Source organism: Mixophyes fleayi, chromosome 9, assembly GCF_038048845.1.
Source record: "Mixophyes fleayi isolate aMixFle1 chromosome 9, aMixFle1.hap1, whole genome shotgun sequence".
NCBI lineage: Eukaryota > Metazoa > Chordata > Amphibia > Anura > Limnodynastidae > Mixophyes > Mixophyes fleayi.
Genome location: NC_134410.1, coordinates 994,174 through 1,006,682, shown reverse-complemented (window position 1 = coordinate 1,006,682; position 12,509 = coordinate 994,174). Strand labels below are relative to the sequence as shown.

Genomic DNA, 12,509 nt, shown 5'->3' with positions numbered 1-12,509 from the left:
GCACATCTGGAGGGGATCCTTCCTCAATCTCAATCTGGTATTCATGGTCTCGATGGTAAACCACTGATACTGGATTGGGTTGTGCTCCTGGCAATGGGCACCTGGTCCGGGGTCAATCTCTTTGCCCCAACTGATTACACCGATTACAACATCAAGATGGGGTTGCCTCCTGCATCTTTGGTCAGAGAAGAAAGAATCAAGTAGGCTGTAGTTGGTCGGGGGACTGCACTTTATAGGATGGGGTCCCCGTGGCATTCGTTCAGGGATGGCACCTCTGGTGATACCATTAGAGGGGAAGAATTCCATTGCACCAGGTGACCTCCATTTGGGACCTTTGGTGACAGTCATCTGCCAGCCGGTCAGTAGTTTCCGGGTTGTCAGGTTTCCCATCAGCTGACCATTCATACATTTCTGAAGCCATTTTCAACATCAATTGCTCCAGAATAATGATGTCCAAAATCTGCTCCTCAGTGGAGGCTCCTACCCTTCCATCCAGTTTGTACAGGCTCTTCCAAGATGGCTAGAGAACTCCGTATGAGAACGTCCCCCATGGAACTTGTATCGATATGACTTAGGGGTTACTTGGTATGACTCCAAGGCTTTACCTGAAAGGCTAAGTCCAAATATCTGGATGTATTAATACTCTGTACCTGGGTAACCAGGTGACGTATTAATACTCATTACCCCGGTCACCAGGTGATGTATTAATACTCTGTTCCCTGGTCACCAGGTGATGTATTAATACTCTGTTCCCCGGTCACCAGGTGATAATACCTGGTGTGTATACATTGTGCAGCTCCCTCCCTAAGTGGAGAGATTAGGGCTCCCGGGAATTGGGCTTTTGTATATCTCAGCCTGGTCACAGATGTCTCACCCCCCCCCCCTCCCCCTCTCTCTGGGGCCGCTGTTATCTCGGAGCTGTCACGTCTTGTCAGACCTGAAGACAAAGCTCAGAGTCAGCACCTCGTCCCTGCGCTCGCTGCACCCACAGTATACAGGTGAGTACATCAGGGGTCCTGGTGGGTGGGAGATCTGTCCCTCCAGGTGACGTCAGGGATCCAGCGGAGCAGGGTAATGGCTGGAGAGAGGATCTGAGACACACTGACACTCTTCTTGTTATATGAATGTGATGTGCTCTGCTAGGGAGTGATGCTCTGCAGGATCTGTACACCTGACTGCCAGGAGGGCCAGGGATATACCTGTTTCAGGATGGATCATTATTCTCAGTACAGAACTTACAATGACGCTCTTGTATATATGTGCTCCGGCTGTACACGTTGTTATTATGTAGTATACACAACAATCCTGTAATCACTGACACCATTTATAGCACAATAATCAGCAATGTCACATAGTACTGTCATTGTGAATGTGCTAGAACACTCGAGGAAATACACCCAGATATCCTCTCACCCCATTATTCTGTGCCCCTCTCTCACCCCATTATTCTGTGCCCCTCTCTCACCCCATTATTCTGTGTCCCTCTCTCACCCCATTATTCTGTGCCCCTCTCTCACCCCATTATTCTGTGTCCCTCTCTCCCCGTTAGTCTGTGTCCCTCTCTCCCCGTTAGTCTGTGTCTATGTACTGGAGGAACACACCTGAGGGTCTGTGTCACACATGTGTTATCTGACACCGTGTACATGGGTGATTCCCCCAATCCCTGTAAGCTCTTTGTCTCACACTGATAATAATTAGAGATATATTCACCACACACCTCCATCTGTTACTAACGTTACCCTCCCCTGTGTAATCTGCCCCCGGGGGCATCTCCTGCACTGTCACATAAACCAGCTTCACCTGCGTCGTCTCCTTACAGGATGTCAAACAACCTGGTGAAGATCTCCGAGGCCCGGAAAGATGTGGAACAATTAAAGATGGAGGTGAATGTGAACAGAATGAAGGTAAGAAGAGGGGGCTGGGTGTCAGTATAACGCTCCCCCCAGGGTCGTCTAGGGGGTCTCAGTACCCCTCATTGCTGAGACTTTCTGTGAGAAAGTGTGTACCAAAATGTATGTATGTGTGTGACGTGTGTATTGTATGTATGTGTATGACGTGTGGGTGTACTGTATGTGTGTTTGTGATATGTGTGTATTGTATGTATGTGTATGACGTGTGGGTGTACTGTATGTATGTGTGTGTGTAATATGTGTGTGTGTATTGTATGTATGTGATATGTGTGTTTGTGATATGTGTGTATTGTATGTATGTGTGCGTGTAATATGTGTGTGTGTATTGTATGTATAATGTGTGTATTGTATTTATATGTGTGTGTGATATGTATGTGTGTGTGTATTGTATGTATTATGTGTGTGTGATATGTATGTGTGTGTGTAATATGTGTGTGTGTGTGTGTGTGTGTGTGTGTATTGTATGTATTATGTGTGTGTGATATGTATGTATATGTGTGTGTAATATGTGTGTGTGTGTGTGTATTGTATGTATTATGTGTGTGTGATATGTATGTGTGTGTGTATTGTATGTGTGTGTGTATTGTATGTATATGTGTGTGTAATATGTGTGTGTGTGTGTGTATTGTATGTATATGTGTGTGTAATATGTGTGTGTGTGTGTATTGTATGTACTATGTATGTGTGATATGTATGTGTGTGTAATATGTGTGTGTGTAATATATGTGTGTGTATTGTATGTATTATGTGTGTATTGTATGTATATGTGTGTGTAATATGTGTGTGTGTGTATTGTATGTATTATGTGTGTGTGATATGTATGTGTGTGTGTAATATGTGTGTGTGTATTGTATGTGTGTAATATGTGTGTGTGTGTATTGTATGTATATGTGTGTGTGTATTGTATGTATTATGTGTGTGTGATATGTATGTGTGTGTGTGTATTGTTCTGACTGGTTTTCCAACTTTTTCTTAGCTGGCCCCAGTGTCAGTCTGCCATGGTTTGAATATCAAGAATATAGTGAACGATGCGCCATAGGACTAGAAGACTAACATTGAGGATACTAGCAGCATAAATAGTGCGGAATCCATTTTACTATAAATAAATTCTATTTGTTAAAACATCAATTGACAATAACGCAGACAATAAATGACATATATCAAAAATATGTTTTTCCCTCTCAGATGATTATAATCACAGCATTGTTCATATAAAGATTATCCTGATGTTGCAGGTCTCCCAAAAGAGCGTTGGATCTTGTATTAAACAGTGTAATAACTCAGTACTTCAGACACACGGTAACAAATAATTGCGCAGGATCAGATCTCTTCTATAGCGCTGTCATAATATCAGGGTATATACTGAACGGCCAGTTCACCTTCTGGATAAAACATTGTAGATAATCTTTATGTGCTTCCTATTGTGATGCTGACGTCTTGAGGGACTCCATTAGAAGCAGAAATTACAATTCATCATTAAACTTGGAGCAACTTGAAGTAATCTCACCCGATCTGACGTGGTGCTGTCAGGGAAGGTCTCCGATTCATATTATCCACACAGCCAAAGATCGCCCACGATCATGGTCAGCACGGTGGCTTAGTGGTTAGAACTTCTGCCTCACAGCACTGTGGTCATGAATTTGATTCCCGACCATGGCCTTATCTGTGTGGAGTTTGTATGTTCTCCCTGTGCTTGCGTGGGTTTCCTCCGGGTGCTCCAGTTTCTTCCCACACTCCAAAAACATACTGGTAGGTTAATTGGCTGCTATCAAAATTGCCCTTAGTCTCTTCCTCTCTGTCTGTGTGTGTGTGTATGTGTTAGGGAATTTAGACTGTAAGCTCCAATGGTGCAGGGACTGATGTGAGTTCTCTGTACAGCGCTGCGGAATTAGTGGCGCTATATAAATAAATGATGATGATGATCAGGGTCCCTCCACAGTGATCCAGCTCTTCTGTATTATAACACGGTCCCTTTCTTCACATATACAGTAATTTAATGTGCACAAATAATGATTGACAATGCCATGGTTTGGAGTTAATGTTATTGGGTCTGTAGATAAGTTGTGTATAACTTGTGGCCCTCAGACTGTGTCTCTTGTCTGTCTCTCAGGTGTCTGTGGTGGTCTCGGAGATTCTGTCCTTCTGTCAGTCTCAGTCTCTCTCGGATCCGCTGGTCTCTCCGGTTCCATCTGTTGAGAATCCGTTCCGGGAGAAGCGCCTGGTCTGCGCCGTCCTGTGACCAGACATTGTATTCTTACAATCTGTCCTGCTGTGACCGTCTCTCTGTCATCTTATTATAAAGTCTTTTTCCTTATAATGTCCTCGCTCTTTACAATGTCACATTGATTAAATGAGAATAATCTTCTCTTCTACCTCTCCGGAGTCTCTGTGTTTCATTTCGTATATTAGGGAACAGAACATTACAGCCATTATGTCAGTGTAAGTATATAAATATATACACCATTATCTATAGATACAACGCTGGTCTGGTGTCTCAGTCCACAGAAAGAGACTATCGCGGGAAATGTTATCATGTAAGAGGAAATCACTCGTTTACATGTCGGGGACACTAATTGGTGAAAATATTCTAATGATAGAATTCTATAACACAGCTCTGTAGCACCACACACTGGTGGATAAGAGGTACTACACCTCTGTGTAATAGTATCATTAGACTATCATTGTTTCCGTCTATATAAATACCCAACAAGATGTTGCTTATTAAAATGTGATGCTTTATTTTATCAGATGTAGAACGCGGTTTACATTGTTGAGGATCTTATGTTTGTTATGTAATAAATGGAGCAGGACTGTGGCTCAGTGGTTAGCACCTCTGCCTCACAGCACTGGGGTCATGGGTTAGATTGGCAACCATGGCCTTATTTGTGTGGAGTTTGTATGTTCTCCACGTGTTTGCGTGGGTTTCCTGTATGTGCTTCCTTCCACTCCCAGTAGGTTAATTGGCTGATGACAAATGAACCCCAGTCTCTGTCTGTGTGTTAGGGAATGTAGACTGTAAGCTCCAAGTACTGGCAATCGATGGCTGGTCTGATGCTTCACTTCTAGCACCTGTAAGTTCTAGGACAGTCTTGGCTAACCTGTGACACTCCAGGTATTGTGCAACTACAAGTCCCAGCATGCTTTGCCAATATATAGCAGCTTATTACTGGAAGGGTATGCTGGGACTTGTAGTTTGACAACACCTGGGGGTAAATGTATCAAGCTGAGAGTTTAATACATTTACCCCCAGGATACGGGTTTGAAAAGTGGAGATGTTGCCTATAGCAACCAATCAGATTCTAGCTGTCATTTTGTAGAATGTACTAAATAAATGATAACTAGAATCTGATTGGTTTTTCAAACCCACCAGAAAATTCTCGGCTTGATACATTTACTCCCAGATCTCCTATTCCTTCAGCCTGTAATATATATATATATAATATATGTGTGTGTTCTGTGATTCCTTTTTTTCCAGAAAATAAATGATTGTAGCGGAAGTTGTAACTGGTCAACTTTTGGACAAACCCCCTTCATTGTGATTTGCTCCATGCAGGAGCCAATCACATGCTTTCATTTTCTAAACTGCACTGGAAACATGAGTCTCATTGGTTGCTATGGACAACACCATATTTTTTCCTCTGCCCCAGTTTTTATAATTGTTATTGTTTTATAATTACGCAGCATCTTTATAGCAATCTGGGTGATAATCTCCACAGTAACAGATCGTGAGGGTGGCGTTTGCCAGCGATTCTTCCGTCGTCTTCTGTAAGTGAATGCGCCGCACAAAACTCTAACCACATTAGTTACATTATTATATATTCTGGTAATTCCTCATTCTGTCACATTGTACTGTCCTCTATAACTAATTATAATCATGATGCTGTGCACTACCAGCTACTGGAATCCCTCCTTATACTGGATGCGTTCATTCTGACACTACAATTATTTTGGGTTTCGTTGGTTTCCAGCACATAATTGTCACTGACCTCTCCGCCTGGCCATTCACCGACCCTCTGACCCCAGTTGTAGTAGGGTAACCGCTGCCGCCACCAGACTCCTTCATCGACACCTGGAACCGCTCACACTTCTTAGGCTATATGCAGCTGCTGCAGAACCTCTTTGCTGACTGGTTACTGTGTATCAGGTGAGCAGCGGGCAGATCGCTGATGCAGGACACTGGGCAGAACGCGGGACAGCCAGGAGATGGATTACAGTGTGGACAGGAGACATTGCGGGAATGCAGCGGGGTCTAATAGTGATTGTTAGCTCTTTAGCGCAGCCTTTTCCACTCTGCAGAAGGATTTGCCCCGGCTCAGAGATAGAGGCCTTCGGGTCTGGGGCGAGGGTACAGACACTAACAATAAAGGCTATACCTGCTTAGGACTCCTCTCATCAGGCCAGTGACAGTGGCCCGAGGTTTCCTAAATATCATCCTGTGATTGTGATCACATATTGTGTTAAAAACCTCATGTCCCTGAATGTGATGCTTTAGCGGTGGCCAACGTCCGCAGAGTGGGCGTGAGGACCCCCCACATGAGCGGATGGTGTGACCCGGGTACGTTTGTGATATTACAGATTGTCGGGTAAATGTCAGGGGGACCATCCTGGGTCATTATTACATCTGCAGAGGCGCCAGGTTTACGCTGGGAGAGAACGGTAGCAGGAGATGTATCAGACAGTTGTCTTCCCCTTTACTAACCAGATGGGAATCTTCTCTCTTAGCGCGGTCCAACTATACCTCATAGAAGATCACAGCCGCGGTGATGGTGTATATACTACTATCAGTGGGAGGGGTCACACTCAGCCAATCAGAAGTGTCTGCTGATCATCATTGTTGTGCACCAGGGGTCCAGCACTTGTCCAGGTCTGGCTGAGCCGCATGTACAAGAAACTGCAATTACTGTACTTGTTCTACTCTTGTCCCCTCCATCCCAGTCCAAATATGCAGCTTTTATGCAAATAAAGACACAGACGTCCAACGCTCCCTGACCCCCTCTGTGATCTGTCTTCCTGTCCATGGAAAGGGTTATTCTGAAACCATACATTCAGCCTCACGTAATATGATGCAATTCACACCTCTGCCACTTGGGGGAGCTGTTGCTGCATCTTCTGATCAGGAGGCTCAACTACGGATGTTTGGGGGGTGATGGGACCTTTAATCTCTGATAACAATATTCCTCTGATAATGTTACAGGTTGTAGACAGTGGCCATGGTCTAACACTCTGTGTGCCAGCTCGTATTACATATATATATATAGAGGGATGGAACCACTAAATATACTTGTACTGCAGCTGACATGATGGGGGTCTCTGCCCCTGGGGTCCTGATAAGACAATAGATAACTTGTTGGAAGGATGAGAGTTTGACGTACGTTATCCTGAATTCTCTCGGGTGATGGATAACAATAATAATAATAATAATAATAATTATAACTTCAGTTTTATCTTATCCCTGATGCTTCACTCTAATCATCAGTTAACATCTCTAAAACTGTCCTGAACCTAAACCCCGAATATCAGCCGCCCCAAAACTCTTGTCCAATAAAATTTTCACAGAATCAAATATAAAGTTCTTCTACTAACATACAAGGCCGTCAACAAAACTGCACCAACATACATCTCCTCACTTGTCTCAAAATATCTCCCAACTCGACACCTCCGTTCTGCACAAGATCTACGTCTCTCTTCCACCCTCATTACATCCTCCCAATCCCGGTTACAGGACTTTTTTCGGGCTGTACCCACTTTGTGGAATTCTCTCCCTCGCACAGTAAGACTTTCCTCTAGTCTTCAAACCTTCAAGCGTTCTCTAAAAAACCCAACTTTCAGGCAAGCTTATAATATTCCTCAACCAGCATCTTAATCTCCCTTATTACCACCCTCTACACAGCTAACACAAGATAACAACCCTCTGATCAACATTGTTGTGTGACTGATCACACAGCCCATTAAGCACTATCAGCCTTCATTCAGGTTGGACCAATATGTGGAACTTGACCTCATGTATCTGACTCCCATTGTCCCATAGATTGTAAGCTTGCGAGTGGGGCCTTTCTTACCTCTCTGTCTGTATGTATTTCCCAGTATTGTTTTATTACTGTGTTTGCTCCCAATTGTAAAGCGCTACGGAATTTGCTGGTGCTATATAAATAAATGTTGATGATGATGAAATAAGGTAGGCCTCCCCTTTTAAAACTTCTGTGTGGAGTTTGTATGTTCTCCCCGTATTTGTGTGAGTTTCCTCTGGGTGCTCCGGTTTCCTCCCACACTCCAAAAACATACTGGTAGGTTAATTGGCTGCTATCAAATTGACCCCAGTCTGTGTGTGTATGTTAGGGGATTTAGACTGTAAGCCTCAATGGGGCAGGGACTGATGTGAGTGAGTTCTCTGTACAGCGCTGCGGAATTAGTGGCGCTATATAAATTGATGATGATGATGATGATGATGAAATAAGGTTCATTCCAACATTCATTGTGGAGAATCCCCAATTAGGACCAATAACCATATTACTCATCCCCAAAACAGCTTTGATTTAACACCCACAAATCCTAGACGTGTTACCCCTTGTGTGCTGACAGGGCGGGGGCATTAATATGACTTGTTTCCAGACCAGCATCTGATTGGTGAAGAGCTGCACTGACAGCACTGCGTGACCCCTCCCCTTTTCAAACTTTTCTCTCTGACCAAAGTCAGACCTCAGCATGTAAAGGACGGGGGTAGAGTAACACCCCCATCAGACCTCAGAAGAGAACTCTTAATGCATCGTCTCAGTTGATAATAAGATGATTTGCAGCATTTGTATTAGTTTTTCTGCTGCTGTTTGGTTGAGGAAACAACATTGACCTGTGTCGCTTCTCTGGTGCACTAAGGGTTAATTGCTTTGCAGCGGATACTGTGGTGAAGCCGTGTGGAGGGAGGAGCCTGCGCCGGGCCAGAGCTGCCATTTAGCGGTTGGTGAGGGCGAACACGTAAAGAGTGACTAATCCAGTGTTTATAATGATCCCACACGGAGCGCGGGGAGTGTGGCGCTGTGTGATGGCGCTTATTACCCCCTCCCCCTCTCTAGAACGTAAGCTCTCAGGCCCAGGGTCGTCTCCTCCTTGTGTCTCAAGTCTGTTTTCCTTGTACGACCTTGTTGATTTGTCTTAAACTGATTCCTCCGCTACCGGTTGCTGTTATTATGGATCACATGACCATCCATGGCGGCTTCATTGTCACTGTGACCATCATTATATTTATTGTCCTGTGTATAAGACGACTATGGAATCTGCGGCGCCTTATAAATAAACGATGATGACGATTCTAGATCCCGATGTGTCAGAGTTAGGAATGAAGGTTCCTGATCTCCCCCCCTCCCCCAATTACCACCCCCTCATGGAGCGCTACGTTCCAGACACCATCACAGAATGGCGGCTGTGTGTAATTATGAGGTCACAAACCACGGCAGGAATACGCCCACAGGTCACGTTCTCTTGAAGTGACCTCCCCCAGGACTGGGGCTGACGAGAGGACCCCTGGATGTGAATCAGACCCTGTCTGAGCACAAACATTGATTCTGCCTCCGGTGACGTCGTGGCTGCAGATGGCTGAAGATGTCTCAGTAATCAGAGGGACGGATCTCATTATGTACTTTATGTTTGGGACAGATCTGTCCCTCGTGTGCTGGAAGAAATGAATCTGTGTTTCAGTCTCCTGACGTTATCCGCTGCGTCTGGCTGCGCTCAGCTCCATCCAGCTCTGACATCGTCTGTCACCGATTCCTGGGGGAGTCGGTCAGTTGTAACTAGATCGTAAGCTCTTATTTCACATCTGCACTCGGCTCCTTGCCTGTCAGTGTGTTTATATACGCTGTCTGCAGTGTACAGCACTGTGTATCACACATTGATAAGTACCAGCAACTCACAGGCCAATAACACCAAACAGACAAAAATACGTTTGTGCCTCTCAATATCTCTGTAATTGGATTATGAGGGTGAATACAGGGACATTATAGATATCACTTGTTGTCATGATGATAGTGAGATATATTGCTCCAAATTTATGTATTAAATCCATTCATGCATTTTACCACTAGATGGCGCTGTCTTACAGAGTCTTCTGATCAGTCAATAAGAAGCTTCCACTCAGATTAATAGACCCAGATATAGAGCGTTAGCTCAGTGTACGAGGCCAATTCTCTGGCTTTACATAAACACAGCGTGGCAGACATTAATGTCATAGGAATATCTACAGCAGCGGTCTCCTCCCAGTAGCTGTCTTCTCTATTACCAACAGCAGTATACGGGGATCATGCAGACCGCCCTGCAGGACTTATAATCATACACAATTGCGCTATTTCTCCGCCCAACACACATTGTTGCTGCCATATTGCGCTTTTATGAGAACTTCCCCATAAGAAGGTTCTTTGCAGCATTTTGTGGGATTTGTGGGATTACAGAGCCAGATGGTAACTGCACGTGGTGGGCACAAAGCCGTTCTTACACACACTTTACATCCACCCTCTTCATTAAGGGATGAGGAGACATCGAGCTTAATTACAGGTTTCATTCTTGTACGGTTTATTGGTTTATTGCATTCATCATCATCATTTATTTATATAGCGCCACTAATTCCGCAGCGCTGTACAGAGAACTCATTCACATCAGTCCCTGCCCCATTGGAGCTTACAGTCTAAATTCCCTAACACACACACACACAGACACAGAGAAAGACTAAGGTCAATGTGATAGCAGCCAATTAACCTACCAGTATGTTTTTGGAGTGTGGGAGGAAACCGGAGCACCCAGAGGAAACCCACGCAAACACGGGGAGAACATACAAACTCCACACATATAAGGCCATGGTCGGAATTGAACTCATGACCCGAGTGCTGTGAGGTAGAAGTGCTAACCACTGAGCCACCGTGCTACCCATATTATTACATTTGGTAGAATTGTGTCTAGAAGTGTTTTGCTGTATAAGCCACCAGAAGGCGCCCCGTTTCAGTAGCTCCTCCCCTGCCGAGTCCGCCATCTTTACCCACTGACATCACAGTTCACTAGAGTTACATTGTAGCAGCTTCTACGCCCTTTACCAACTCCTGAGTGACCCCATGCACCCTCTCCCCGTCTCACATCCTCATTATAGAATTGTTGCACAACGTTGGTTTATCAGTCACAAACTTGCTGCATAAGTAACTTTGTGTCACGTAAAACGTACTGTCCTCTGTTACCCGGCAAGGAACATTTGTTCTATTACAGGCGACGTGCAACTTCCCGGATACATGTAATCCCCCCCCCTCCCGTGTTTACATTCTGCTCCTGTGCACAGTATCGCCACACAGGAAGCTTTTAGTGGTGCTGTTTGTCTAGTCTGTGTGTTTGCGGCAGATTCCACATCCTATGGAGAGATACAGGGTCAGCACACGGCTGGGAGATATTACACGTGGCCCAGGACCAGCGCGGCGGCAGAAGCCATAGCTCTCAGCGAGCGCTGATATATAACAAAATCATAGACAGGAATATAAACACAAGAGCGCGTCCAACGCTTACTGCCAAGTTCCACAGACCGTGTCCAGACCTCAGAATGAAACATTGTCAGTTATTTTACATACACAAGACGAGGAGGAGAAGGTGAAACACAGAATGTTCCGTCACGGCAGCACTTCCGCTTGTGTTCTGGAACCATTATTAGATACTTGTGTTGCTTGTAAATGACTGCACTGGAGTCAATAGAGTCTCATCCATCGAACCCCCTGACCGAAGTACAAGAGCTCGTCAGCGCTATATGACATGCGTGATGGCATTTGACATGTGCAGTCACTGGCCTTTAACGCGACCCTCTGTCATTTGTCAAATGAATTAACGGGGCCATTTATTATTAAAGTCATATCACTACAGCGCATCCGATAGGAGATCCCGCAATCACTGTTTCCTAATGAAGGTTCTAACCAGGAATCTTTCCTACGCATGTGACCTGGGGGTAAAGGTCATTTACATCATCTAACGGCAGGGAGAGCAGGAAGGCTGCGGAGAGGGATCCACAGATGCTGTCCCACGGGATCTTCAGATCACGTTAGCCATTGGGGTCAAGCTATGAAAAGTTTAGCTTAATCTGCCCAGACCCCACTGAGTATTATAGAGACTGCGGTATTGGTTCGGATCCTCCTGCGTTAGGCTTTTGTTAAATAGTCACTTGGTCAGTTGGTATTATGGCAGCAACTGCGCCGTCTTAACGGTGAATTAGGACATTTATTTCGAAACGCGGGCTCAGTGTAAAAAAATGATTATAAGCTTCAAATGATGGAGATTGTGATTTTTGGGAGATTCCAGGACTGATTCATCAAGACCCGTATTCTAAGTACAACCCGCGTTCAGATTATACGCACGTATTTAGGCTCTGTGTACCCCTGATCTATAGATACGAGGACAGGTCTGCTCTGCACTACTACAGAGGAGGCTGCAGGATACATCCAGTACCTTTGTCGATTAGAAATTTGCAAAAGAACGCACAGGAAAATAATATAGATTGAGTTAATGTCACCTGTTAATAATAAAGACATTCATTATAAAAAAGTAAAAAAAAAATGTTTTTCCCCATGAAATACATTTATTAGGATA

The 12,509-nt window shown here is 44.6% G+C and overlaps 1 protein-coding gene across 1 annotated transcript; it reads left to right on the top strand.

Moving 5' to 3' along the window:
• The first annotated feature begins 797 nt into the window (after positions 1–797).
• Positions 798–4,288, top strand: GNG8 (G protein subunit gamma 8). Its single transcript, XM_075186198.1, has 3 exons — positions 798–998; positions 1,820–1,904; positions 4,021–4,288. The coding sequence occupies exons 2-3, from the start codon at positions 1,821–1,823 to the stop codon at positions 4,147–4,149; spliced, it is 213 nt and encodes a 70-aa protein (XP_075042299.1). The 5' UTR covers positions 798–998; position 1,820; the 3' UTR covers positions 4,150–4,288.
• The last annotated feature ends 8,221 nt before the right edge of the window (positions 4,289–12,509 follow it).

Coding starts and splice junctions, on each gene's coding strand:
- GNG8 (XM_075186198.1), top strand. CDS start 1,821: ATGTCAAACAACCTGGTGAAGATCTCCGAGGCCCGGAAAGATGTGGAA. Junction 1,905..4,020: donor TGAATGTGAACAGAATGAAG/GTAAGAAGAGGG, acceptor TCTGTCTCTCAG/GTGTCTGTGGTGGTCTCGGA.